Source organism: Ciconia boyciana, chromosome 1 (assembly GCF_034638445.1).
Source record: "Ciconia boyciana chromosome 1, ASM3463844v1, whole genome shotgun sequence".
NCBI classification, from domain to species: domain Eukaryota; kingdom Metazoa; phylum Chordata; class Aves; order Ciconiiformes; family Ciconiidae; genus Ciconia; species Ciconia boyciana.
The window spans coordinates 1198006-1225914 of NC_132934.1; the positions used below are offsets into that span (position 1 = coordinate 1198006).

The 27909-nt window shown below is 64.4% G+C and overlaps 1 protein-coding gene across 2 annotated transcripts in view; it reads left to right on the forward strand.

The window, feature by feature from the left end:
* Positions 1 to 259: 259 nt before the first annotated feature.
* SND1 (staphylococcal nuclease and tudor domain containing 1) overlaps positions 260 to 27909 on the forward strand; it is a 140839-nt gene continuing 113189 nt past the window's right edge. Inside the window, exons 1-10 of one of the 2 annotated variants that reach the window (XM_072856487.1) lie at positions 260 to 422; positions 5176 to 5325; positions 6603 to 6723; positions 9988 to 10066; positions 12855 to 13015; positions 13249 to 13340; positions 14251 to 14409; positions 14835 to 14941; positions 15215 to 15305; positions 21347 to 21460. In XM_072856487.1, coding sequence (XP_072712588.1) covers positions 348 to 422; positions 5176 to 5325; positions 6603 to 6723; positions 9988 to 10066; positions 12855 to 13015; positions 13249 to 13340; positions 14251 to 14409; positions 14835 to 14941; positions 15215 to 15305; positions 21347 to 21460 — 1149 coding nt within the window. In that variant the 5' untranslated portion in view covers positions 260 to 347. The remainder of the gene's footprint in view (positions 423 to 5175; positions 5326 to 6602; positions 6724 to 9987; positions 10067 to 12854; positions 13016 to 13248; positions 13341 to 14250; positions 14410 to 14834; positions 14942 to 15214; positions 15306 to 21346; positions 21461 to 27909) is intronic. The other variant, XM_072856477.1, reaches the window with a different exon arrangement.

Here is a 27909-nt window from a genome sequence, read left to right on the forward strand (position 1 = left end):
GTCCGGGCGGCCCTTTGCCGACGTGTCCCTGGCGCCGCGTGCCCCGGAAGTCCCGCCCCCCGCCGCGGGGCGGAGCCGCCCGTGACGTCACCCCCGCAGCGGCCTCTCGGGCCGGCGCTGCGGCGCCGCGCGCCGCCATTGGCCGGGGCGCGGGGGGGCGGGGCGGAGCGGGCGGCGGGGCCGGCCTCCCGTTGGCCGTTAGCCGGGCGGCGGGGCGGGGAGGCCCCGCCTCCCCCCCCCGGCCGGGCCCCGCCCCCCGCCGCCCCGCCCCGCGGCTCCCTTCCGCGCTCGCGCCGGGCCCCGTCCGCTCCGTCCGCGCTCGCCCCGTCCGCCGCCCCCGCCCCGCCATGGCCTCCGCGGCCGCCCCCGGGCAGGGCGGCTCCGCGCCGCCCCTCGCCGTCCAGCGCGGCATCGTCAAGATGGTAAGGGCTCTGCCCGCCCGCCCGCCGCTCCCCGCGGGCCTCCCTCCGCTCCGCTCCGCCCGCCGCCTCGTGCCCCCGCCGGCCCGGCCCGGCCCGGGGCCGCAGCCCCCTCCGGGCCCCCCCGCCTCCCGCAGCCCCCTCCGGGACCTCCCGCCGCTCCCTGCCTCCCGTTCTGGTAACGGCGGTCTCCGCCCCCCACGCAGCCCCCTCCGGTGCCCGGGCCCCCTCCGCTCCCCGCCTCCCCTCCCGCAGCCTCGCGCTCTGCCCCCGGGCCCCCGCCTCCCCCGCACCCCGCGCCTTCCGCCGCACCCGGGCCCCTTCCCCGTGCCCGGGGCCCCATGCGCTGTCCGCGGCTTCCAGCCGCCCCGGCCCCGCAGCCCCGGTGCGGCTCCGCAGCAGGTGCTGCCCCCTCCCTGGCAGCCCGGGGACCCCTCGCTGCACCCCGGGCGTCCCCCCAGGCGGGGGGTGCCGGAGGGGGCTGTGCTCAGGGCTCCTCGCCCCGTCCTGGGGCCGGGGGCAAGGCTGCCCCGGGGGCTGCATGGCCGCGCCGCCCCGGCTGCCGGGAAGGGGCAGAAGAAACTTTCGGGCCCCCCTGCCCGTGCCGGGGCTGGCCCGGGAGCGCTCTCCCCGGGGCCGGGGGTCCCGCTCTGCCCAGCGGCGGTGCGGCTCTGCTACTGGCCCCAAAGTCCCCGCAGCACCGCGGGAGCTCACGGCGGGGACATCCCATGGGGACACCGCGGACTGGGACATTCCTCGGGGTGCCCTACCTGCTCCTCTCCCTCCTCGTCTTCCCGTGCCGGCAGTGTCCCCGTGGGAAGGAGCGGTGGGACGGGGTCCCTGCGCCCCTCCGGATTGGGTCCCCACGTGTGCCGGTAGCGGAGACCTGGAGAGCAAAGGTCGGGGTACGGTAGCTGCCGCTGGGATCGGGCCCTGGCACCGTGTCGAGGTCCCCATGTTCCCTCCTGGTGCCTTTTCTGTCCCTCCCTGTTACCTGCCGTGTCCCCCCTGCCCCGCTGAGGATTTGGCCACAGGCTGCGGCTCCTCTCGCCGGCCGTGCCGCTTGCGGGAGCCGGGATCTGACCCTGTTCTCCACGTGTCTGCGTTGAGTCGGGCTCGTGCGCCAGCACAGTCCCAGCTCCCATCTTTGAGCCCGTTGGCCGCTAAAGGTGCCTTGCAGTGCCCAGTGCCTGCGTTGTCGTCCCCTTGCCCAAACGCAGGTTTTTGTCGTGCCCAAATACAGTTTTTTTTTCCCTCGAGGTTGCAGGTGACCCCCTTGGGCAGGCGTCAGCACTGGCTGCGAACCCCACCACTGCCTTCGGAACGAGACCTTCGCTCGGGGCGTCACTTCGCCCCGGAGCCTGCGGCAGCGGTGGGGACAGGGCTGGTGCTGCTGGAGGTTTGGGGATGCTGGAGGTTTGGGGACGCTGCCTTCCCTGTGCTTTAGCTCACCGGTGGTGTGAGGAACCGTTCCTGCCGCCCCGTGCTGTCTTGTGCCCAACGTTTTGGGATGCTGAGGAAAAACCTCGCCCGGCCGCTCGTGTCGGCCTGGCTCTGTCCGAGGGGATGCAGATCCGCAGCACAATTTTGGGCAGGACGGTTGATGTCTGCTGGCTGAGAAGCGGCCGTGCACGGTGGGCAACGGCTCCTGGGGGCCACATGCTGCCCCGGTGCCCCGTGCCTGGGGGGTGGGTGCTGGCCGGGCACCCCGGCTGCTGCACGGGACGTCCCCCCTGGGGCGTGCCCCATGGTCCCCCTTCCCTTTCCAGGACCAAAATCCCTGCCCAGGGGGCTCCCTGGAGAGGTGGGGGTCCCCAGCTCCCTGCAGTCGCTGCTCTGCTTCGTGGTGCCGCGGAGCCAGGAGCTGCCGAGGCCAGCTGGAGCGGTGCTGGCTGTGTGCTCCGCTGCGGTTCCCATCACAACTTTTTGAACTTGAAAGTTTTGGGGATTTTTTTTGTACCTTCCTGATGCACGATTTCCCCCAAAATCGCAGCGGGCGGGCGGCGGGGCTGCAAAGTTTGGGAGCGGGGAGGGGGCTGGTCCTGGTGCAGTGAGCGGGATGGGGGGGAAGAGCAGGAGCAGGGAGGCGATGGGGGTCGGGCCCTGCAGCCCCCGGGTGCCCCCCGGCTGGAAGAGGCACCAGGAGCCGGGCTGGGGCTCTGCCCCGCGGGGTGGGATGGGGCGGCAACAGGCTCCTTCCCTTTGGGGTGCTTGAGGAGCTGGGGGAGCACGCGGAGTCCCGGGGGGAAGATATGGCTGGGCTCAGGGCAGCCGGGCGCGCTGGGGTCCGGCTCCTCTCTGCGGTGTCGGTGGCTGGGCTGGAAGGAGCGCGGCACAGCGTGGCACGGCCCTGGCCAGCAGCACGGCGACATCCGGCTTGGAGCTGAGCTGGGGCCCCGCGTTGGTGAGTCTCCAGGTAAACAGAGAGCCGAGTCCCTGGCCGCCCTTCTCCTTGCCAGTGCCTTGGGACCCTGCCTTCGCTTTTCATCACCTTCCTTCCCGTTCCTGCGATGGTTGTTAACCCTTTGTGCCCTGCAGTTGCGGCTCTGGATGTGACTGTCTGGCCCACAGCCCTGCTGGCGGGACCCCGGTGCCGTCCCCTCCTGCGCTCGGGGGACGCCTCTGCCGCAGGAGCCGGCTCTGTCCGACCCACCGTGCCCCGGCCATGGCACATCCATCACGCGCTCAGCTCTGAGCCTGTGCTAACTCCTGCAACAGCTTTTGCAGCCCGGTTTAAGCCTGGGTTCCGCTGGCCGGAGCACGAGGCAGGGCGGATGGGCTGCCTGGGCTGACTTCTGCTGTGCAGGGCGGGAGGGCACGGCTTGGGCTGGCAGGCGGGGGCCCGGGCTGCCTTTGGGAGGGTGAAGCCCGGATGCTGGGACAGTGTCCCGGTCCCATCGCTGCCTGAGCCTGGCCAGAAGCTGCTGCCCATAAAGGTGCGTGTGGTTCCCCGACTGGGGAGCGGTGGGCAGGTGGCACGGGCGCTCTGCGGACAGGCACACGGTGGGGGGGGGACTGGCTGCGTGCCCACCCCGAAACGCTGCATGCACCCACAGAGTCTGGGAATGAACCCGTCCCCTTCCTGGGATCCAGGGTTTGTGTTGGTAATTGGATGAAACAGTTACAGCATCTGACTTGTTTCCCCATGCCCTATAAATTAAAGATTAAGGTTAATTACAGCGATGAAACCTCTAAGTCCTTAAGTATCGAGCACTGAGCCTTTGCCGGGGGATCGCTCTGTGTGCGGCTCAGGCTTAATTTGAAGCTCGATTCCCAGCAGCTCACGCAGCACGGCTGTCTGCCGTGGGCCCGGGCGCACAAGAGGCGGCATGGGGCAGCAAGCGTGACGCTGTGGTGCGACCAGACCCTTGGATTGGTGCGGCAGGGCTTGTTTCGGTGAAGCTCGGTGCGAGCTGGTGTCCCTGGCGCTGGGTTGGGCTGGCTGTGACAGAGTCCTCTGGCTTTGGGATGCGCTGTGAGTATCGGTGGGGGATTTCGGGCGGGCAGCAAGCCAGGGCACGTGCTGAAATCCAACCCGGAGGTTTTTTGCGAGCGCTTCAGCAGCATCGCTCCTGCGTGCGGGGAGCCAGTGCCGATTCAAACGGGAACAGGGTGATCCCCGGCACGCTTGCTCTGCCTGGCCTGGGGCCCAGCTTGGTGGCTTGGGGTTTTTGCAGGGCAGGATGATGCCGGTTACCGTAATCGAGTTGGGTGCAAGGAGGAGAGGTCCAGTTTGGCTCTCTGTGGTTTTGGGGGATTCTCCCAGCCGTTTTCCCCATACGGGTTTATTTGTCTGACCTCAACGCAGTCACTTGGCTGAGGTTACCGGCCATGGGCACAGGGTGCGGCCAGCCCATCGCCAGTGCCCGCGGCCCGTTCGCTCCCAGTGGGTCAGATCCCCCAGTAAAGGTCTTAACATCACGGTAGGTAAAAGCATCTGCTCCTCACTCAATGCTCCTGTAAGCCTCGCCGAGGCTGTGCTGCGCAGCCCAGGTGGTTAAAGCCCTTGTGCCGAGAACAGCGTCCTCCTGGGCCGGCCGCTGCGGGCGCGTTCCCCCTCTGCGCGCCCTGTCCTGGGGGGCTTCCCCGGCGCAGTGCTGGTGCCAGCTTTTACCTGCCTGCGTCCTCCTGTGCCGTGCCGGCAGCCGCGCGGAGCCCCTTGGGGTGCTGTGGGCACGGTGCCCTCCCGAACACGGGGGTCCCCCTGCGGCAGCGGGGAGCGATGGGGCTGCCAGAGCCCTGGGAGGTGGGTGGGATGGGGTGGGACTGCCCAGCGGAGCCGTGCTCCTGGCTCGGAGCAGCCAAAGCAGCAGGGGCGATGGCCCGGCTGGGCTCATTGGGTCAGCACTGGGAGTAAAATCCTGATCTGCCGAGTCCTTCGTGTTATCCACCACGCTGAGATCGCCCTGCGTGTGGTTGTGCTGCGCTCTGAAGGAGGGGATGGGACAGGTACTGCCGGGAAGGTGCAGGGTGCGGAGCTTGGCTCCATCCTGCATCTCCGAGCAGGAAACCTGGGGCAACTCCTCGCTTTGCCGGACCCATGAGAAGTTGTGCCCTGTGGTGCCACATTTCCCATGCCCTGCCTGGGGCAGGATCCATCCCTGGAAGTCTGTCTGTCCTCACAGCGTCACCTCGCCTGCGTGCTCAGCTCCATCACCTCTTGCCTCCCCAGCCTCCTGGCTGCTCTCCTTTGCCACCTGCCACCGAGCGGCTGCCGGGGCCGGGGACCCCCTGTAACCCCTCTGCCTCCCCGCAGGTGCTGTCGGGCTGCGCCATCATCGTCCGTGGGCAGCCCCGAGGCGGGCCACCCCCCGAGCGCCAGATCAACCTCAGCAACATCCGTGCCGGGAACCTCGCCCGCCGTGCCGCCGCGGGCCAGCCGGATGCCAAGGACACCCCGGATGAGGTGGGTGCCTCCTGTGAGCAGTGCCGTGCGGCCCCCCTGGCCCGAGGGTCGCGGGCTGAGCTGGACGGGGTGCCTCCAGGCTGCTGCCCCAGCCCTGCAGACCGCAGCACCCTCGGCTCGGCCGTTGCAAGAGGCGTTGCCCATTCCCAGGCCTGCTGCTGCTGTCCCGTGGGGCGCAGGCAGCTCCCTCTTCGCCCAGCTCGGGGCACGCGGGCTGCTGTCGCTGCAGGATGAAACAGTCCCTTCAATCATCCTTTAAGAGATCCTTTCCCTGTTCCACCCCCCCAGTGTGGATTTTGGGGCGGATTTCTCCTTCCTCGCCCTGCTATGGTCGCACGCGTGCCCAGGACGGGGCAGGCATTGTCTGCTAGCGAGGACCAGGCATGGCTGGGCAAGGTCTGCGGGACCGGGGGAAGCCGGTGATGCCTCCAAGCTTCTTCTGCAGGGCTTTGCCTTCCCCGGGAGGCAACGGGGGTGTTGCTTTGGCAGCTTGGGTGCAGGCAGGGCTGCCTGTACCGGCAGCGGCGCGGTGATTGGGAGCGGTGGGTTTGTGTCAGAGGGAGCCCAGCCCCGGCCACCCATCCTCCCAGCCCCGGGGGTGGTGCAGAGCGCTGGCGGCTAATTGCTCTCCCTGGGGAGTTTGTCTTCTAAACACTGCTTCAGCCTTTAAATGTCACTCTTTTAAAAAATTATGCCTGTCAGGTTTGCTAATTGTTTATGAGCACGTCATGTTCTCTCCTCCGGACCGTGTTCCCCACCCACCCGCTGCGGTGGAGTGGGGCTGAGCTCGCCGGGGCTCCGGTGCATTTGTGCCGCGGTGCAGGGAGGTGCCGGGGGGGATGCGAGAGCCCGCTTCTCCCGGCCAGGCACCGCCGCCGCGCTGGTCCCGCTCTGCTCCTTTGCCACAGGCACCTGCGCAGCCTTGGGCAGGAGCCGGAGGAGCCCCCTGCGTTGCCGTAGCTCCAGCCCTGCTCCCTCTGTCCCCGGAGCTTTCCTGGGCTCGTCCGGCTGGGTCTGGCTCTGCTCGGGGAGCACGAGGCCGGCTGGAAAACCAACCTTGGCCCCTTTGGGGGGGATGGAGAGGGAGAGAGGGGGTGTTTCTCCTGCAGAGTAGCAGGGTCGATTCCTCTGCAAGCTCGTGGGCTGCAAACAGCCTCCAGCGTGGTCCTGGGCTAACGCAGCACAGGAGGAGAGCGCGAGTCCCCCGGGGTGGGGAGGCTCTGGGCTTCTCCTCCTGCTTTTGACCCATCGGCTCACGTCGACTTCTTTCCCTCCAGCCCTGGGGGTTCCCGGCTCGTGAGTTCCTGCGGAAGAAGCTCATTGGGAAGGAGGTCTGCTTTACCGTGGAGTACAAGACCCCGCAGGGCCGGGAGTACGGGATGGTGTACTTAGGCAAAGGTGAGTGTAAAGGGGTCCGTCAGGCACCTAAAGGGCTGGTAGGGAGCGGGCAGCCGCAGCGTGCCGGAGGAGGGTGGTTTGGGATGCGGTGTAGGCAGCAGAAGGATGCACGCCCGCTTTTTCGGTGGAGCTCCAGCTGTTTAGAGGGGAGCGATGCCCAGCGGCAGTCCCGGCTGCCTGCGGGGCTGTGCAGAGCCGGAGCACGGCCACGCTCTCTGGAGCTGCAGCCGCTGGTTGATGCACCGCAGTGTGTGGATGCAAGCCACGGCGCTAGGTGAATTCCCATAGGTTTTCCCTTGCCATCCTTTTTGTCGGTATAAATCTTGCGCTCGTCTCTGGCCGATGGAAATCGCCCAAAAGGCTTACCTGTGGCCCCTGAGGATGCGGCGGAGCATCGGGAGCGAAGCCTGGCCTAGCTGCCCAGCCCAAATGCTGCGCGGTGCCTGCAGGCAGCACTCTCCCTGGCTCAGAGCAGCTTGGGGCAGGGTGGCCTTTTCGGTGCTGGTGCAGGTGGACTTTGGCTCCGGTTAAGTCCCTTCTCATGGTGAGCACGATGCCAGACTGCACTCTGCTGGGTGCTGTGTCCCCTCTGCCAACAGCCCTGGCCGATTTTGGGTCCAGCCATGCTGGTGGATGAGTTTTTGGGCTCTTGCTCCCTGTGGTTTAGCCCTCAGCCGTTGCCTGGTCTGGTGAGAGTAATGGAGAGAGAAAGTGGCTTAGAGGTGACCGTGTCCTGCTGCCGGCTTCTGGGCTGCACCGCTCTGCTCTGCTGGGCTTAGCTCCTGCTTGGACTTCCCGTGCCCTCGGGTTTCAAGAAGGGGGACGAGATCTGCTTGACGTGGGTGGGCTCCTGGGAAGCGAGTGCTCACCGGGACCCAGCTTGTCCTCCAGTGCCGCCCGGCTCAGGGTTACCGGGGCAGATGGGTGCACTGGCTCGGCACAGGGGCAGGAGATGCACCGGGTGAACCACGCGCCTCTGCGCTCAGCGGAGGGTCGGTGCGGAGCCAGGACAGCCCCACGACTGGGATATTTGGGATACAACCAGGGTGTGGGTCGGGCTCAGCCAGAGCTCCCTGGCAGCGTCTCCCATGGGAAGCTCAGCGGCGTAACTCGTTGAAGTTGGGGGAAGAAGGGAAGGACCAGGCGTGTGGAAGGGGCTGTAAAGCAGCTCAGGGGCTGCTGAGTTTTGGGGGTGCGTCCCCTGGGGTAGCTCCGGTACAGACTGGGGTGTCAGGTGCTCTCGGCCCCGTGTCCCTGCGGACTCTGCTGCCTGGGGCTCAGCCGTGCGGGGCCAGACTGGGGAGGGTGAGTGGGTGCCGTGAGGCATCCTTGTCTCCACGTGCACATCCCGACGTCCCTGTGGTGCTCGGGACCTTTCCTGCAGTGGAAGCGGGAGGTTGGCTCGAGCAGCAAATGACCGGGACTTACTTGCTGCCGCAGACAGGGTTTGTCCCAAGGCAGCGTGGCACAAATGGAGCAAGCGGGGTTTTGCCCAGGGAGAAAGGAGGTGCCCCACGATTTGGGGGAGAGGCTCTCTCTGGGTCTGGGGCAGGAGTTGCCGGTGTCTGTGGCTGGGCAGGACGAGGATTGCCAGCCATCAGCTCTGCTGCATGGCCGGAAAGCCCAGCATCACTGCTGGCTCCTGGTTCCCTGCTGCAGAGGATCAGCGGGTGCGTTCGCAGCCGTGCAGCTCCGCAGGGAGGCTGGAGCTCTGTCCTCGGAGGTTTTCAGGCTCAGCTGGATGTGGCCAGGGCCAGCATGGCCCGTGGTGGGCAATAGCCCTGCCTGGACCCTCTTTCCACCAGCACCTTGTAGCTGCTGCGAGGGTGACCCAGGGCTGGCTTCCCATCGCCGCTGCATCCCGGTGCGCTCCAGCCAGCATCTCCTATGTCCCTATGGGGGTCCCCCTCCAGCATGGGAACGTGAGACCCCCACGGTCCCCAGGCTGCGAGAAAGGGGAACGGGGCCCTACGATCTGCCAGGATGAGCCTGTACCCCAATACCACGAATAACTGGATATTGAAGTTACCTCCATGCTCATTCCTGAGCTTCCAGTTTGCTTGTGGGTTGGGGGACTGGGAAGCCCGTTGGGATGGGGATCCCCTCCTGCAGAGTGGGGGATCGTAGTTTTGGAGAGCTGCTGCTCTCCGCTTTCCCACCCTGCGGGCCGTGCTTCAGCAGGAATCCTGGCAGGTCCTGACAACGCAGTCTGCAACAAATAAACCTTGAAAGAGGTTTTGTTGTTCGGTGACACCGCGATCAGTAAAGTGCTCCCTTTCAGTCATCTGCAGCCTTCTTGTCTGCCACATTAAGGACTTTTATGCCGTGCCTCCCGCGTAGGTGTCATCCGTATTGTTAAATCCCAGCCTGTCACACAGCGGAGGTGAGAAACGAAGCATAAAATGTTTCCTGATGAAGTTTGTCAAGGTTTAAATACTATTAATATGGAAACGCTGCGACAGCTTCCCCGGCAGTGATGCAGCAGCTGTCTGCGGCTCTGGGCTTTGGAGGGGTGGGGGCTTGCCATCGCTCGCTGCTGGTGGCCGAGCCGGAGCGGAGGTGCTGGGGAAGGGTGGGGGTTCGGGCCCCTTCCTGGCCATCCACGCTGCTGCGTGGGGCCATGCAGCCCTGTGCCCTCCCTTCTGCGTGGGCAGCCGAGGGTTTCTCCCAGGGGATTCTGCCCAAATCCTCCTGTGTGTCTGCTCTCCCTGGCCTGGGATCCCCCCTGGACCCTGGCGTTTGTCCCCTGCCTCCCCGGGGGCTCTGGCTCCCGGTAGCCATCAACCCCCCCCGTGTTTCTGCAGAGGAAGGATGCTTTGTGCAGAGATGGCCGTCGCAGGTCGTGCTGGTACTGCAGCCTTCGTTGGAAATCCGGAGAGCCCCTTTGGTGCTGGGAGGGCATTGCCTGTCTCCCCTGGGTGCTGAGGACGTCCCCTTCCCACAGAGATGGCCCTGGGTGACAGCAAGCCTTGCGGCGCAGTAGTGCATCAGAGCAATGTGCCACCTTCCCGCTTGCTTAGCCCTGGTCTGGGGGAAATGGTGTCCCCAGGAGAGCCCTGGGCTGCTCCGCTCGATGCATCGTGATGGCCATGTGCTGCTGGGACGCTGGGCTGGTGACGGGAGCCTTTTGCTCCTGGGTTGCTCTGGCACTTGCTAGCTGGAATCATCTTGGGAGTGCTTTCCAGGACCGAGATCTGTGTGCCTCTGGGCCACCCCGTGCGCTGGTGACTCGTCTCACTGACTCCTCTTCTCCTCTCTCCGCAGACACGAGCGGCGAGAACATTGCCGAGTCCCTCGTGGCCGAAGGGCTGGCCTCCCGCCGGGAAGGGATCCGAGCCAACAAGTACGTATGCGGCTGCGTTCCTGCGCTGCCCCGGTGAGCCCGTCCTGCGTGGCCGCACCGATTCTCTGCCGTTATTTATCCGGACGCAGAGCTGTTGCGTTCCTCGGCTTTGGCTGGGCACGTGCCCCTGCTCCAGGGCTCTCTGCGGTGCCTGGGTTTCACAGGCATCGGTATCCCAGCATGGTGACCCCTCGTTTTTAGGGTTGGGGTGGTGAGGGGTGTGGAGGGGGAGCCGCGTGTCTCCTTGGCATGGATGCTGAAGCACCAGAGCTGTGGCCCTGGGCTGAAGAGCAGAAAATCTTCTGAAGCTCTTGATCACTGGATAACAACGCCTGGCGGAGAGTTGAGGTGCTTTAATTCATGCTAGAGAGGTGATGTTCCTGCCCCTCGTCCTACGTCCGGGTGGCAGACTGGAGCCGATGGTGATGCTTAGCCGCGGCCCCGGAGCAAGGGAGAAGCCTGGTCTCGGCTGCGGTGTGCCGGCATCCCCCCGCACAGCCCCGGGTCCCAGCTATCGTGTTCCAGGGGTGCGAGTTGTTTCTGTGGCACTGCTATAAATACCGGTCAGACGCTATTTCCATCCCCGCGCCTGCTGGGCTGGAAGCTTGCCCGTGTCGCTTCCTAAAACTGTTCCTGGCACACTTGGATGCTTTCCACCCAGTGTTTTTGGTCGTGCAGCCTGTAAACAGGTATGTGGAGTAAATAGAGCGTGCATTGCCAAGGGTGTGGATAGGTTATTTTATGCCTGGGCTTGCCAGTGCTGAAGCCTTGAGCGCCAGTGGGTCCTGCTCGCTGCCTGCCTGAGAACGCAGTCCCCGTCCCAAGCCCTTGGGGAACGTGCTCCCTGCCTGGTGCTGTTGGCTGGCCTGGTGTTCAATGGCTCTGCTTTGGCACGGTCGGGGACCACCGCAGGGCGGTGATGCCTGGGAGAGGCACAAAAGCCACTGCGCCCATGCCGGAGGGGCTGCGGAAGCCGCCAGGCTCTGCGGGGCTGCTGGTGCCAGGGGTGAGGAGCTGCCAGGAGAGCGGGTGCAGCACCGGTGGTGGAGCCTGGCAAGGACCGGCAGCGTTCGTAGGATGAGTGGGGTTCAGCCGGAGCCGGCTCTTGCCTCCCTGTCCTGGTTCTGCACCTCCTGCATCGCTCTTGAGCTGCAGAGGTGGAGTGAGGGAGGAAAGCCTCCGCCTGCCAGCCCACTGGCGTTTTTGCGCTGACTTTCTCCTGCTTCCCATTGGAAATGTCCCCGGGGGCCCTGCGGTGGCTTGTGCCGAAGGGGGCCCGTGAGCCCAAGCAGGGGCTGGTCGCAAGCAGCTGGGCCGTGTCGGCTGCCACCGCTCGTGGCTAGTGGCCATGTGATGCCCGTGGGAAGCTGTGCTCGCACGGTGTGGGGACGGCCGTCGGAGACCACCGGGGCTGCTGCTCCCCCCAGGCGCCTGGAAGCCAGGGTGATGGGCCGGGCAGGACCTCGGATCTGACTTGGTTCCTCTGCGCTCGTCCCTGCTTTCCAGCCAGCCTTCCCTGCCGCAGGAGCACCTCGGCTGTGGCCGCGCTGCTGATCCCATCGGAGGACGGTTGCGTGGTGGTTCAGCTAAGGAGAGCAGAGCAGCCCCACGCCTGCTGCTCGGGGACCGGCTGGAGAGGGGACCGAGGTCCCCCATGCATTTGCTGCCAGAGACTTTTCAGGCACTTTTGGACTGGCCTGTTGTGCCAGAGGGAAGGAAATCGGGGTGCAGGTTGGGTGCTGTTGTCCGCTGCTTCTGCTGGGGGGACCTGGGCAGCCCCACGGGGACCTTTTGGTGGCTTCGGGCTCACGAGGGTCTGCTGTTCTGGTCCTTCAACCTCCTCCTGCGAGGGCAGCCAGCGGGCAGCATGCTTGGTGAAGGCTGACGATGATGGTGCGGGAGCAGGACGTGCAGCCCACCAGGCTGGGCGATGCCGCTGCCACGAGCTCCATCACCAGCGCGACTGGGCTGGTGCAGCGCAGTTAGCACAGGATTGAGCTTCCTGCGATTAAATATCACCTGGAGCGCGTCGCTGCTCTGCGTTTGCTCTCCTAATTCAAAGGGTGCATTAATTAACGGGTGCATGAGGTGACTCTCAGCCACTCGCTCGTCAGCTGCTCAGGTCGGGTGCTTCTGTGGTGAACGCGGGATTCCTCAGGTTGCAGCTTTGCCCTGAGTTGAAGAATGCTAAAACACAAATAAGACCGAATTTGTTTAACGGGTTAGGACGGCGCGTGGCGGGGTTGGCCATCGGCGTTGGGAGGGGGCTGCTGCTGTGCTCTGCCTTAGGCAGCTGCCTGTGTGTGCAGGACCGGGGACGATCTGTGGTTTGGTACGGCACGTGGGCTGCGTACCTGGGCGTGCCGTCCCTCCTCTCCCAAAGCGTGCTCTGCCGCACCGGGAGTTGGGGCTGCCGCTGCCCCGTCTCCCCGGGGCTGCCTTTCCATCGCAGGGTACCAAGCAGCCTCTGAAAGGGTTGCATGGCCTAAACCTCCCCGGTTTGTCCGAGGTGGGGCTTCCAGCGGTGGGTATTCAGATGTCGACGGTGCAGCCTCTGTGCCATGGTGCCGGAGAAACTTCCTTTGACTGTGTGATGCTGTCGGCAGCACGAAGCATTGCTCACCAGCTCACCCAGGTGGTGCTTTTTCTAGATGTGAGCGGTCAAATTGCTAAAGCATCCAGGAAAGTGCCTGGAAGATGGATGTTCCCGGTGATAAAACATGCAGGAACTGGCAGCGTCCTGCCTGCCCCAGACCTGGCCTCACCCCGTCTCGTCCTGTCCTTGCAGCCCCGAGCAGAGCAGGCTGGCGGAGCTGGAGGAGCAAGCCAAGAGTGCCAAGAAGGGGATGTGGAGTGAGGGGACAGGCTCCCACACCGTCCGGGATCTCAAGTACACGATTGAAAACCCCCGGCACTTCGTGGACTCCATGCACCAGAAGCCGGTCAACGGTAAGGTGGCACCGACTCTGGCCCTCGCTGCTGGGCACTGGGGTCGCCCCTGCCCTCCGTCCTCTGCCACCTGCCTGTACCTGGCCTTAGGGGCCGACTGCCTGCGCCGCGCTGCTTGGGTGCCGTTCCTGGCACCCTCTCTCTGCGGAGGAAGGAGGAGGGCTGGCTCCAGGTCCGCGGCTTCCGCCGAGCCCCTCCACAGCAGGACCAACCTCTCTGCTTTTGCTCCGCAGCCATCATAGAGCACGTCCGGGATGGCAGCGTGGTGAGAGCCCTCCTCCTCCCCGATTACTACCTGGTCACCGTCATGCTCTCGGGGATCAAGGTGAGGCTCAGCTGCTGGCCCCGGCAGGCATGCTCAGCAGTCCTCTTTGCAGCAAGTTCCCTCTTGAATTTGCACCGTCATTCATTGTGCATCCTCCTCGGTGCCTTTTGGCACTGGTGCGAGCGTGCGGGGGTTGCACCGGTACCTGCCTGCTGCCCCGGCTGCTGGGCTCGCGGGACCGGGGCAGGGAGGGATGGAGGCCAGGGTACAGCTGCCTTGTTGTCATCCTGCATGTGTGCACCTTCCAGTAACAGGCTGGTCGCAGCCTGTGGTTGTGTGCGTGCCGGTGCGGGGTGTTGCCGCGGGCATGGGAACAGGTTTTGGGTTAGGTGGGTACCAGCTCTGTGCTGCCAGGCCCGGCAGCAGCCCGAGCTGCGGGCTGTCAGACACCCTGCCAGGATCCCCTGCTTGCCGGGGGAGTGGTCGTCCCCGCTCTGCTGGCATCGGGGTGGCTGCTGGCGCGTGGGCTGGAGAGCTCGGCCACCCAGTGTGGCAGGGGGCTGACATGGAGGGTGGCTCTTGGGCTGGGGGCTACCCCAGCGGGGCTGGGAGCCTCCTGTCTCGGCTCCCTCTCACGGTGCCCTTGCTGGAGCACCAGAGCATTTTTTTTATTTTTTTTTCCCTTGCCCATCTGACCCAGGGTGGATCCGCCCTAGGCAGGACTACCCTGGGAGTTGGTCCCCGTACCCGGATTTGCTCCCGGCAGTGTTTGCTGGGGCGGGTAAAGGGCTGCATCAGTGCAAAATGGCACGAAAGCATCGGTAGGTGCAGCCCCCCAGTCTGTCTCTCCCGGAAGCTACAGCTGGAGCCCAGGGGCTAGGTGCAGCCTTCCTCCCCAGGGAGGTTTCCCACCCCCTTGCCAAGGTTTTAGGGGCCAGCCCGTGCCCTGATCATCCCCCCTCTGCTGCAGTGCCCCACGTTCAAGCGGGAGGCGGACGCCCCCGAAGTCCCCGAGCCGTTTGCGGCTGAAGCGAAGTTCTTCACGGAGTCACGGCTGCTGCAGAGGGACGTGCAGATTGTCCTGGAGAGCTGCCACAACCAGAACATCCTGGGCACCATCCTGCACCCGGCAAGTAGGGGTGGGAGAGGGTCCTGGCGGGCTGTCGGACTGTTGGTCGTCACTTGCTGGAGATGCTAAAGGTGGTTGCAAGGTCCAGGTGCCTCTGGTGGGGGCTTGGGGCAGCTGGGAGTCGTGGGCTCTTTACTGGTGGATGTTGGAGACCATGGTCCATCTGAGCAGCCCACGAGGAGAGCAGAGCCCTGTGGGTATCGCTGGGGTGGTCTCCGATAGCCCTGGGGGCACACGGCGCTGTGGCCAGGCCTTGCAGGGCTCTTTGGGGACCTGTGACATCCAAGGGGCTGAGCAGGGCGAGTGAGGTCCCCCCTCGCAGCAGGGCAGGGACAGGGACAGGCCAGCTCTCCTGGGGCGCAGGGGTGGATGCCGATGCCGCGTCCCCCGCAGCTGAAGCGCGCGCCTCGTCCCCTTCTCCGCAGAACGGGAACATCACCGAGCTCTTGCTGAAGGAGGGCTTTGCCCGCTGTGTGGACTGGTCCATCGCTGTCTACACCCGCGGCGCTGACAAGCTGCGTGCGGCCGAAAGGTGAGTCCGACGCCGGGAGCCGCAGGTCTGGGTGCTGGGGTGGGCACGCTTCCAGCACCCGTGGGGTGCCCGGGGTGACTCCAGCCCCATCTCCCCATCCACATGTGGGGCACCCCCAGTGCTCTCCTGGGTGGGAGGTAGCTGCAATCTCTCCTTGCAAGTCTGCACCAGCCCCACTGCCTCTGCCGGGGCTTTGCTGGATGATTTAACATACGGCACGTCCGACCCTGCTGGGGTTTCCTGCCCGGGCATCACGTCTGTCCCCCTCGCCAGGTTTGCCAAGGAGCGCAAGCTGAGGATCTGGAGGGACTACGTGGCCCCCACAGCAAACCTGGATCAGAAGGACAAGCAGTTTGTAGCCAAGGTGAGTGGCTGGCAGAGCAAAGGAAGGGGCAGGGGGCGGAGGGCAGGGTGCCCGGCTGCCCTTGCTGGCCTCCGTATGTGCTTGGACAAACCCCAAAGGGTTTTGCCTCTGCTACGTCCCCGCCACCATGCACGACCGCGCAGGCGCACGCTGGCATCTCGGGCAGGCCTGGGGTGGGAAGGCAAAGCGGAGGGGAGGGGAAGGGTCCACGGCGTGTGGGGAAGGGCCGGTGGGTGCCCTGGGGCCTCGCTCCAGCTGGCCGGGTGCTGCGGAGATGCTCTCACCCTGCCTGCTGCTCTCCTGCCTGCCGAGGGCCGTTTGGGCTCGGTGCAGTTTTCCTTCCCTCTCCTGCCCGCATTTCCGGCGCGGTGTCGGGCGCAGCTCCGTGGCAGCCCCTGCCCCGATCCTGGGGGTTGCTGGTGTGCAGCCGTGGGGCAGAGCCCGTGGTCGGCATCTCCCTGCCGCGGCTGGCCCAGCTCCGGGGCCTCGCTAGCCCCACGCGTGTGAGAGCAGCTCCAGGGGTGCCCCACCGCAGCGGTGCCCCTGTTCCTGCCAGATGGAAACCGTGCCTACCCCCGCCCTGGCACGATTCGGAGAGCGTAGCCCATGCAAAAGGGAGGACGCGAGGGAAGCTGCGTGGGGCTGACCTGGCACTGCCCCTGCCCCGGGTGGGCATCCCTGCAGAGGAGCAGCTCGCCTGGGCAGCGCTGGCCGGGAGCACGGTGGTGGGCAGCAGCGGTGGGCTGCGGGGGTCCGGGCACCGCTTGGGGGGGGGGGGGGGAGCAGCCCGCTAGATGGTGCTGCTGGCTCGCTGGGGGCTTCGGTTCGGGTGGAAACCCTGGGAAACGCGCAGCAGCCGGATTTCTTGGAAAGTCAGCTTAACCCCTGCGCTCCTCCCGTGCCCGGGTTGGATCCTGCCCCGGAGCATCCTTCCAGCTGCTCCGTCCCTGCCAGGGTCGTGCCCGGACATCCCTGCCTTGCGGGCACGGGAGGGAGCCTGGCTGCTCCTTCCCTGCACGCCTCGGGGGCCGCTGGCTGCCCCGGTGCTGCCGGCTGCGGGGGAGACGGGGGCCGCAGCAGCGGGACCTGGGGCAGAGCATGCCTGGCTGGGTGCTGGCCGGGGGAGCTCTGGAGCTGCCGGGCAGGGCAAAGCCGGGAGCTCTTGCGGCCGGTCTGGTCTGAGCCGCGTGATGCATCCGGCTTAATTAGCTCATCCGTGCGGTGCTGTCGCTGGGATCTGCGCGGCAGCTCCTGGCCCGTGGGATGAGGCTGGGCAGGCGCTGGCTCGTGCGTTAACTCCGAGATCGTGCCCTTCTCTGCAACTGCCTGTTTGTCAGCTCAGATACGGCTGGTGGCAGCGGAGGTCCCCAAAAAGTTCCCACCAGCTTTCCCAGGTGGTGAAGGGTTTGCTGGGCTTTTCCTCTTTGAGGGGTGCATGAACGTGCCCGAATGCCAAGCCCAGAGGGTATCTGAGAAGGCCAGAGGTGAGAGCCCGTCCTTGGGGAGAAGGACCGTGTTTGGTCCCCACCCAAGGCGCTGCTGTTGCGGTGAGGAATAACACCTGGGCAGATGCCCCTGCGGGCACGGGGATGGCCGTGCGAAGGCGCTGGCACGCTCGGAAGCACCATCCTGCCGCTGGCAGAGACTGCCGCCGGAGCCCGCGCCAGGAGCCGGCACGGGGGCCGTTAGTCATGCTTTGCTCAGCAGCTTGCAGAGGGCTGGTGGAGGGGGCGGGTGGACGCTCCTGGCATTTCGAAGATGCCCGTTATTTTGTTGAATAGCTCGTGTGCAGGCTGGGACGCTGGCAGAGAGCTGCGGCAGGCAGGTCTCTCGTCCCGAGCCCCCCGGCACGGCAGCAAAGGTGGCTGCGGCAGGTTTGGGGCTCAGCAGCGTCTCCAGCCCTTGTGCTGGGCATTGCCATGGGGTAGCCGTCCACCCCCGGTGCCGTGGGGCAGAGGGGACCCCGATGTGCAGGCTGCATCCCGCTTAGGGTCCCGGGGACGAGCGTGCAGGATGGCCCTCTGGATCCGGGCACAGCCCCTCCCTCTGCTGGGGTCCCCCCCGGCTGGGAACACTTGCCCCCCGGCTCGCTGCAGCCTGGGCTCCGCTCTGCCGTGGTTTGGCTGCTCTGGATCTGAAGTAAGAGCCCCCAAACGCAGTGAACACCACGGTGCTGTCCTGCTTCCTGGGGAGAAAACACAGAATTTCTCCGCCTTTGGTTAAAACCTGCTCTTTATGCAGGCCCGTGCAAATCAGCATTTAGGGAGCTGTCAGCCGAAGCCCCCCTGGGCGCTGTCGGTTTTGCAGTGTCAATTTTTTGTCTTTTCCCTTCCTGGGAATTGTAAGCGACAGGGAAAATCAGGACAAATGCCCGCACGCCTCGGAGGGCCAGAGCTGAACCCAGAGCTGGGCACGTGCCCGGCCTCCCCGAGGGGCCCCGTGAGCCCCCCCCCCCCTCCTCCCAGCACCCTGCAGATGGATCTGGGCACCTGCAGGCAGCGGGCAGGCAGGCAAGGGGCAGGCAGCGATTGCTCCGGTGCCGAAGCCGCCTCTGTGCTCGGCAGAATGCCAAGGTGCTCGTTTGCAGCGGCAGAGCTGACGTAGGAGCTGCCAGGGGGCGGTGGGGGGAGGAGGAGGAGGAGGAGGAAGATCCCAACCTGTCTTTGCACCGTTGAGCAACCGCGGTAAATCGGCTCCGGCTAATTTTGCATCCCACTGCCGTTGCGGTCAGCTGCCAGTGCTTTGAGCGGAGGGGTTGGTTTGGGGAGAAATTAAGGTTTGGCCTCGATTGTGGATTTGATGCCTGTGAGTGGCAAGAAGAAAAGCGGTGGAATAAAAATGTGAAGAGGCTGGAGGCTTTCTCCTGAATTCCCTACGTCAGCTTGTCTTAGAGCACCCAGGAATTTGGGACAGTGCTGCTTAGAGCTGAATACATTGCGCTGAAAGCTATCCTCTGCCAAAAGCTGTTTATAATACAGCTTTGTACGTGGAGCTCAGAGGGCCGTGCGAGGCTGTGTCCTCCCATCTCCCTGCTGCGGGGCAGGATCAGGCCCTCGGGGTTGGGGGGGTGCTCTGGGCAGCCCCTCGGCCGCATCCAGGCTCGCTGGCTGGGCTGTGCATCGCCTCCTGCCACGCACCGGCTCCAGCGCTTTGCAGGCTGGAGGAGGCTGTTGTGGATGAGCTGTGCCTCTGTCTTTTTGTGTGTGTGTGTGTGTTTTTTTCCCCCTTTGCAAAATGCTTGGAGCCTTCATCGTGGCCAAATCATCTCAGATCTCAGTGGCATCTGCCAAAGCCAGCCCGGGAACTGCTCTCCTGCTGAGCTGAGTGCCAGACCCTGCCAAAACCCCTCAAAAAGCAGTTTTCTCTTTGGAGGGCAGCACTGGCCCCTCTCTCCGTGCTGGGCACCGGCTCCCAAAGTGCCACTATCCCTGTCACGCCAGGTCAAGGTGCAGGAGGTCGCTCCCGGCTTCAGCGATGCTCCCCGTGCTCAGCCTGTCCCTGAGCCCTCTCCCGGAAGATCTAACGAGCTGCCCTCGTTACCCCGGGCAGGGAGCGCAGCAGGCAGGAGCCGGCTGCCCTGGGGAGCTGTGGGGCACGGTGGCAGCTGGGGAATGGGCCCATGGTCTCCAGGCACGGGGGTCCTCGGCCCCGTGAGCACCCAGGGGAGCTGCTGGGGCGAAGCCGGTGGCAGGGGCAGGCACGCAGGGCGAGCAAAGCCCTGGGGTGGAAAATTGGAAACCTTGTTGGGATCAATGCTCTCAGTGAGAAAAACTCGCATGAAAAAATATTTACGAGGCGCTGCTCTGACCTTCTTGCCCCGGGGGAGCAGTGGTGGGGGTGAGGGGGGCAAGCCTGGCCGGGGCTCGGCTGTGGGTCGCTGGAGCCCATCTGCCCGCAAGACCATCACCCAGCCCTCCCCTCCGTGCACCCCGGCTGGAGGAGCCTCGGCGGGGGGTGAAGGCTGTGTCCCCATGTGTCCCAAGGGGTTTTTAGGGAAGTGGCACCAGAGGATGCAGGCTCTGCAAGGAGCAGCTGCAGAGATTTAAAAGAAAAAAAAAAAGAAAATCCTTTCAATCCGTTTATCAAAGCGCCTTTCTGAGGCAGGTGAAGCCACAATAAATATTGGATAAAGGAAGCTGGCCAGAGCAAGCTGAGAAATTGTTAGCAAGAAGAACGGCACAGCCTCTGAGGCTGTGCTGTCTCTGGCTTTGCTGCTGCTGTCACCTCTGTCACCGTGCCCCCCTCCTGCCCGCGGGGTCCCTGGGGAGGGGGCTGCAAAGTGGATGCTGCCGCTTCCCTGCGTGGGGCGATGCTGCTGAGCTGGGGCTGCAGCTCCTGCCTGGAGGAGGGGAGTGGGTGCCCGAGGAGGGGTGGGCACCCGGGGATCGCCCTCGGCTCCTGCTGCCACCCTGCCCTGTCCTGCCTGGGACTTGCAGCCCCTGCGTGCCCCAGGTGCCGTGTCCTGCGGCGTCCCGTGCCCCTGCAGAGACCCATCGCGGCCGGCTCAGCCTGGCGAAGGGCCCTGCAAGTTAATTCCTGCCAGGAAGGGGATGCTCGGGGCCGGAGGGGCTCGGCGAGTCCCCGGTGCCAGTCGTCAGCTCCTGCATGTAACCCGGGCTGCGCCGGAGGCCGGGGTGCCGGGAGCTCTTGGGAACCTGCCCTGCTGCCGCCTCTTGCCAGAGAACAAATGAGATCTGACCGCAGCTCCGACATGGAAGTGCGGAGCGGGGGGATGGATGTGTCACGTACCGCAGGATTTGCCCCTGGATCTGACCTGCAGCTCCCCTGGCTGCAGTATCTTATCTTCGCGTCTTGCTTTTTTGAAGTGTTCTGTGCGAGGGAAGGGATAGAAACCCAACGTGGGGTCCCGTCCTGACCCCTCCAGCGGTGAGGATGCCCTGAAGCATGAGATTTGATTACTCCACTTAGCATGCAAACTGCTCTGGGCTCAGTTCTGCCTATGAAAAACAAGGGATCTGGGTCCCGGGAGAGGCAGAGTCCCTGGGTAGGGACGTCCCCTGGGGGGGTTTGCTGTGCCGAGAAGAGCCCCAGCAATCCTCGGTGTCTGCTTTAATTTTAATTCCTATAATCCTGTTATCCCTTTGGCTAAGCACGTTTTGAGGGACTGATGTGCTTGCTGGGGCAAAAAGTGCTGCGAGGGGGACAAGCCTGTGCCCTCCTCCCTCCGCTTCCCCCCGAGCTCTGGCTCGGCTCTGGGGGGATGCGTGGGGCTGCACTCCCCGGGCTCGTCGTGGATGAGCAACAACAGGAATCTTTTGCCCTGGTGTGACTGGGGGGACTGGGTTTGTGCTGGGAGCGGGCAGGGGAAGGCACGTGCCCCGCCAGCGGGAATACCCGGGTGCCTTGTCCTGCTCTGCCTGCTGCTGCTCGGTCCGGGCTGGAGAGCAGCATTTAATGAAAACTGAGAAGATTAAAACAGCGTGCCCCGAGCCCTGCTGTCCTCTGCCTGCCTGCACAGCCCTGCCTGCCTTTGCCACCAGTTTTTTTAATTAATTTGCTCCCCGGGTGCGTGGAGAACCACCAGCCAGGACGCGCTGTTGTATGATCGTGGGGTGGAAGAGTCTCTGCTGCGGGCTGTGCTCGCTCCCTCCTCTACGTGCGCCCATCCATCGTCCGGTATCGATGCCTGTGGTCCAGTCCCCTCTCCGGTTTTGTTTCTGGAGTGAAACCCTGGGGGGCTGAGCTCTGGCACAGGATGGCACACGGCTGGCGATGTGCTGGCGTGCCACGGCATCACCGTTCGGGGACCTTGCAGGGCTCTGACGAGCGCTGAGCTCCTCGGGCTCGGAGAGCAGGATCACGGACGCGCCGGCGAGCCGCATTCGCTCCAGTGACCCACCGGGCACCCGGGATGGGCTTGGAGCTGCTCACCCTGTGCCGGCGGCCGGAGCCGGGGTGGGTCAGGGTCCGTGCCAGAGCCTGGGCAGTGTCGCAGCGGTGGCTGGCTCTGGGGCTCGTGCCGCCTGGGTGCCACACTGCCGGCAGGCATGGTGTTCACCTCGGCCTCTCTCCCTCCCCAGGTGATGCAGGTGCTGAACGCGGATGCCATCGTGGTGAAACTGAACTCTGGGGACCACAAAACCATTCACCTGTCCAGCATTCGACCCCCCCGGCTGGAGGGGGACAGCACGCAGGTGACCGTGGGGACGTGCGGTGGGGAGGTGGCCGCGGGGTGAGATGGGGAGGGTGCTCTGCTCCGCTCCCCAGCAGTGCAGCGTCTCTGCTGGGCGGCAGTCGCTGGCGTCCGTGGCCATCCTGGGATGGAGTCCCCTCCCCGTGAGGCTCCTCTTCTATCTGGCCTGACCGCCCCTGCAAAGTACCCCCTTTTTCTTCCTGGGGGAGCCTCATCTCGCGGGATGCAGGAGGTCTTGGGGAGGTTCTGAGCGTGCACTCTGATGGCTGTAAGCAGACCGATGCCTCCCTCGTCCCCTGCCTCAGTTTCCCCCTCTGTATTGCGGCTCTCTGCTCCGGGGAGGCGGGAGAGCCCCTTTTCCAGGGCGTGGGGCTGTGGACGGCGTGCGGTGGGATGCTGGGGGGAGAAGCAGGAGGCTGCAGGGCTGCTGGAGATGATGCAAAATGTGCGAAACCCTTTGGTTTTCCTTCTCCTCCCCGCCGTGTCGTTCAGCGAGGTGTTTGGCCGTGCTGCCCCGAACATCTCTCCCCTCTGCCGTGGGGCTGGCCGGGGTCGGGGAGCGCTTCCCTCCTTCCTCCCCGCCTCTATGAGGAGCGGGCTCCTCTCTCCTCTGCTCAAATGGATGCTGGGGTCTGACTCGCGGAGACCTGCAGCGTCGGGATCCGATGGAGAAATCCCGGGGACTGAAGTCTTCGGAAAACGCCGCATTATTCGTGCGCAGTTTGGTCTCCGCTGTGCTTCGTTTGAGCATCTTGCAAGCCGGCATGCGCTGGACCTCGAGCCGTGCGCTCGGCAGTGACGTGAAAGCGCCCAAAATAAGCTCTGCCGCGCGGCTGCGGGTCGCACGCTGAGTCCCCTTCACCTCCGCTCAAAGTGCCTGTGCTGGGCTGGGGGCCAGGACGCCGGTTTGATCCCCGTGCCCCTCTCTCGGCGCAGAGCGGGTGGCAGCGGGGCAGCTGGTACCTGCCGGCAGGGCCGTGACCCGCGGTGTGGGCCCAGGAGCCAGGCACTTCCCGGCTTCGCCTGGCGGCAACTGATCTGAAACCATCCAAAAGCTCCTTAGGGCAGGGATTTATCTGCTTGCTGCTTTTTTTTCTTTCTTTTATTTTTCTCCCCCCTAATGGTTGACGCACTCGAGAGCTGCAGAGACACCCGCCGAGCACCCACATTATTCCTAGCGGAAACCTCCTCCTCATCCAGTGCCTCTCGGGAGGGCGAGGAGCGCTCCCGCCCGCGAGCGAGAGGAGGGCTTTCCAGCCTGCAGCAGAAAGCCAGCCTTCACCCAGGATTACGTGAAAGCCGCCTTTTCCAGGGCTGTTTTTTCCCCCGAACGTCACCGATGCGCTGAGCGCCGGCTCGGGCTGGCCTCGCCGCGATGGCAGCGCGTGCCATGGCTCCCCGAGCTGTTGGTGTGCGCAGGGGCAGAGCCCGGGTTGCTGTGGGAACGGTAATTTGGAAATTCCTCCCTCCTAGGATGCCGCCTTGTTTTGTACACACTGAATTATGAATAACTTCCCAGATTAGCCTCTTCCTCCTGCCGTTTCTCTGGCGTCAGCGCCGGGTGGATGGGAGCCACGGCGAGCTAAACGGCACGCACAGCGGGGAGGGCACGGGGCGGCTGCAAAGCGGCCACCCATGCTGGTGGGGGGGACCTGCTCCCTCGTGCCCCACCGGCACCGTGCGGTGCTGCCGGGACGAGCGTGGTTTCTTTGCGGAGCGGTCGTGGTCTCCAAGGAGACTGCAGAAAGGCAACTGCCCCCCACCGCGCTGCCGGCTCCCTTGGCAAAATCCTTCACTTGCTTCGGCGTTGCGGCCCTGGCATGTGGGCGGTTGCCTTCTCCCTGCCTGCCGGGAGCTGCCGGGTTCGCTGCCAGCCCCACCGCCACGCACGGTGCTGCCCAGGGGCTGCCCTGAACCTGGGCTCTTCCCCCCACTGAGCCTGGGGTCTCGCTGCGGCCCCTCACACTGTTTGCCCTCCTCTTTCCCCGTGCTCGGGCGTGTTTAATGCAGTGGCGCAGGGAAGCGTATCGGGGTCACGCTCGCAAGCGCGCTGCAGATGCCCCGGCACCCCGAAGTTGCCGGATCGCAGCCAAGTCACTGGTCTGCGTCTGGCTTCTCGTTTGGGGAGCTCGCTGTATGGAGTGGGCTCGGTATTTGGAAACAGCCGCACCTTTACATTGCATCCAGGGTTTGCAGGTGCCAGGTCCCGCTGCCGGACCCTCCGGTGGTGTGAACTTATCCGTCCACATGAGCGTGGCCTGGCCGGCACGACCCCAGATCATGCAACACCGCTGCGGAGCAGGAGCTGCTTCCACCTTCCTCCTCTCCTTCCTTCTCCTACAAGAACTGGGGCAGCCGGTGCTCTGGAGCCCGTCCTGCCCGGGTCTCGGGGCCGTGACGGCTGTAGCCATGAGATTCAGAAAATACCCGTTCGGGTACTTGGCTCGCTGCGGTCGTGCCAGCCTCCTGCTTGGGCATCCCCAAAACGGGAGGGTTTCAGGCCCCGGTGCCAGTGCGAGCTCCCTTGCCCTTCATGGTCTCCCCAGTGCTGCTTGTGGGTGCCCTTGCCCCGTGTGGGAGCAAGTTCAAGCACCCTGGCTTGTGGGTGCCCCAGTTAAACCTCATTTATTTCTTTCTGGGTTTTGTCCTTCTTTAGGTCCTTCTGCATTTTCATCTCTGGCTCTGCTTATGTGGTTGCTTAATTACCTGTGAATGCAATTAATGAAATGTTTACCCCCGTCCCCTTCCAGATCATTAGTTTAAAAAAAAAAAGGGGGAAAAAAAAATCAAAAAACACCAACAATCAGCAAAAAAAGCCCCATCCTGACAAACCGGGCACCTTGCTCAGCTGCGTGCCCCTCTCCCCCGTCCCTGACTCGGTGCTTTGCTGCTTGCCGGGGGGAGCTTGGGGGCAGGAAGCATCCCCAGCCCCACAGGGGACCCTTGGGTGCTGCTGCTCCCTGTGAATCCTTGCTCCAGCTCCTACGATCTGGAGCTTTCCGCACTGGGGGACTCAGCGTGGGAGACCCTGATCCTAGCTGCCCTCGCAAAGGTGCGGTCTGAGCTCAAGGCACGCGCACGTATGTATATACTAGGGTCGATTTGGGGCTGTTCTGGAAGGTTTTACCCATGAGGTGCTGGGTGTGGGTCTGGCAGCTCCGTGGCAGGGCGCCGGGTCTCGGCAGCGTTGGCTGCGAGCTGCTCTGCCTGTGGTTGGGGCTGGATGTGTACCCACTGTAGCAGGTAGCACGTAGTTAGCGTGGCTCCGCCGGGGAGATCCATCTCCGTCCCGGCGAGTGCAAATTGGTCCCAAGGCACCTGATCAAGTAGATGGGAAATGACAAACTGAAAATTCAGCGTAATAAAATCCTACAGCCTTTCATCTCTCGCCTTCACCACCCAGCGCGAAATGAATCCTGAGAGCAGGAGCTGATAGCATTTAATATCTCTATCGCTTGTCTCTGTTGAGGAACATAACGTATTCGGATGAAGATGCATCTCCTGCCGCTGCCCAGGTGCTGGGTCTGCAGGTGCGGTGCCGGTGCCATGGTGCACGGGGACGGCTGGAGCCCCCTTGCCGGGATTTCTGGAGACCCTTGCCGGCCCAGCCCCCTTGGTTCAGGGCAGCATCTCCGGCGATCCTTCCCCAGGCCGTGTCCTGCCACCACCATGGGCGTAGTGGCTCACTGGGATGGAGGCCGAGCCGTACGCCGCGCTCACCGCAGCTGGTCCTGCGCTCGCCTCCGGTGAAATCGCCTGATCCTTGTCTGGCTGGGCTGGAGCCAGGGCCGGTTTCTGCCGCGTTTAAACCTGCAGCCTTAAGGCAGGAGCTCGTTTTGCAGCAGGACGTCATTTCACAGCTGTGGTCCACATCTGGGGCTCAAAACGCGGGGTGCTCCAAACTTTGGGGTGAGCAAGGCGTCTCCGGGCACAGGGAAGCCCTTCCCCATCGCTGCAGCTGACGCCCATCGCTCCGGCGTCCCGCGCTGCTCAACCCTCGTAGCCCGTGGTGGGGTTTGCGCTCCGTCCGCCTCGCTGATGGATTTGGCCCCACCGAAGCAGGTTGCGGGTGCGTCGGATCCGACCGAAGGCAGAGCAGCCCGCGTGCCGGCGGGCGGGCTGAGCGTGGGAGCAGAGCCCTGTCCGGCAGCAGAGCCCTGTCCGGCAGCGCCGCTGGCGTCTGTGCCCGTGGGACGGGAGGAAGAGCAAACCCCGCGGAGGAGCGGTGGCTGCGCGCGGCTCTGACCTGCCCGATCCGCTGGTGCAGGCGCTGCCCGCTGCGGGCAGCAAGCGCTGATTCTGGCTCGGGGACCGGGGCTTTCCTGGGTCTCGGTGTCACCACCGTTCCTGGTGTTCGGAAGGTTTCAGCTTTGCTTTTTTAATGAGAAATTCATTCCCTTGGACAGCTAAATTACAGAATCTCGTTAGCGGCTCTGTGCTCTAGCAAGCTATATTTGCCCAATTGATGCAACGACAGTACAAATCTGCTCCAATCGCCCAATTTATCTAAATTGATATCTTAATTGGTGATACTCTTGGAGTGGGGGAGTCAAACACATGGACCCTGATTCAAAGAGAAAAAACGGGAAAAAAACCCATCCTGCTGGTGGTGGGTTGGGTTTTTATGAAGTCTGAAAGTGGGGCAGTGTCTCCCCTGGCCAGAGCGGGGCTGCGGGGAGGGATGCGATTGCTGCTGGGGGCTCAGGGTTTTGGCAGCGCTGGGGCCCCTCCTTGGCCCTGGGAACCGGAGCGGAAAGGGAATCGGGAGCGGAGATGTCCCGGCTCCTTTCCTGGCTGTGCTGCTGCTCCGGGACTCGACGGTCCCTGCTCCTGCCTGTGCAGCGGAGATAAGGTTGACGTTGGCGGTGGGGGATTTCTTCAAGGATCGTCTGGACGGCCCTGCGGCACCTTCCAGCCATATTTTCTGAGGACACAAAGCCAAAGCTGTCTGATTTTTCTTGTTTATCCTGGACGCTGGCTCACACCTGTCCGCCTGCCCTGCACCGATGCCAGTGGTAGGGTGCTGGGGAGGGCTCTTGGGCACCTTTGGGTGCCTCCAGCCCGTTCCGGCCGGGGTGCAGGGTGGTGGGTCTCTGGAGGAGCAGGACCCCGGCGCTGTGCCCGCTCCGGCTGCCAGGGTTCGCTGGCTGCCAGAGCGACGGCAAGCCTCGCGTCTGCCGGGAGCGTGTTTGACGCGGCGGCAGCTAATTGCAAAGCTGACAGGAGCGCCAGGGCTGTCACCGCACCGGGCAAAGTTAGAGGAGCAGGCGCTGCCGCAAACAGAAAGCAGTGGAAAGCTGGAAATGCAGGGAAACTGGAAATGGCTTCAGAAAAAGAAAAAACAGACGGATTTGGGCTTGGATGGTTTTTTTCCCCTCTCTAATGGGCTTGCGCGCGGGTGACTCGGCTTTCTGATACGTTTCCAAAGGCAGGGAACTGCTGGCTCCCGTTGGGCTGCGAGCAGATGAGGGATTAGCCAGCCCCCGCGCCCGCCAGCCTCCGGAGAGCAGGAGCTGGCACCCATGAAGGGTCCTTGTTCCCGGCTGGTGGGGACCGTCGTGGCCAGGGATCAGCCCTGCACTGGGGCCGGCGGGGAGGGCTCCATCAGGCTGGACCCACCAGGTGGTCTCAGCATCCCTGCTCGGCTCGGTCCCGTGGGGCAGGGTGCTCACGATACCGCCTCCCCTCTCGCCTCATGGCAGGGGTGATGCTGGGCAAAACGCAAGTGGCCCGGTCCGTCTGTCCGCCCAGCCGGGCACGGCGTGTCTTGCCGCAGAGAGCAATGACACCGGAAGGTCGGTGCCGGGGCAGCCGTGTGGAGATGCCGCGCAGCTCTGCTGGGCTTCGGCTCCTCACGTGGTGTTTGACTGCGAGCCGCCGGCTCCCAGAGGTGCCGGTATTTAAGTCCCGACAAGGATTTTTGTCTGCCTTGAATCTTGCGTCCGATCTGTCTTCCAGCGGCGTACCCCGGTGACCTTCATCACCCCCTCGCCGCCGGGCAGCGACGAGCAATGCCCGGATGAAGGCAGAGCATCGGCCGTGCGGTATGAGGGCGGGTGATGGACGCCGGCCCCCGGCAGCACCGCTGCTCCCGCTCCTCATCATTCTGCCCCGCAAACTCTGCCACGCTCCAGCAGATTTTAGAAAGAGCCATATTTTACCCAAAGCCCATCAAACGGCGGTACTTTCTCTCTGCTCCTTTCCCTGACGCTCGCTGATTGCCAGGATATTTATGTGAAACTGGAAGCCCTTTGTAAAAACGACCTGCCCGGCTTGCTGCCAGCCCCGGCCGGCACCGCTGGAGCAGGAGCTGCCGGGGGCTGCACGGCTGGGGAGGCCCCGGGGATGGACCTCGGGGTCGAGGGCAGCCCGCTCCCCCCGAGCTGCTGGTTTTGACGCTGTTTGGGATGGATTTATAACTCTGTTTGAGATTTGGGAAGTGAGCTGTTC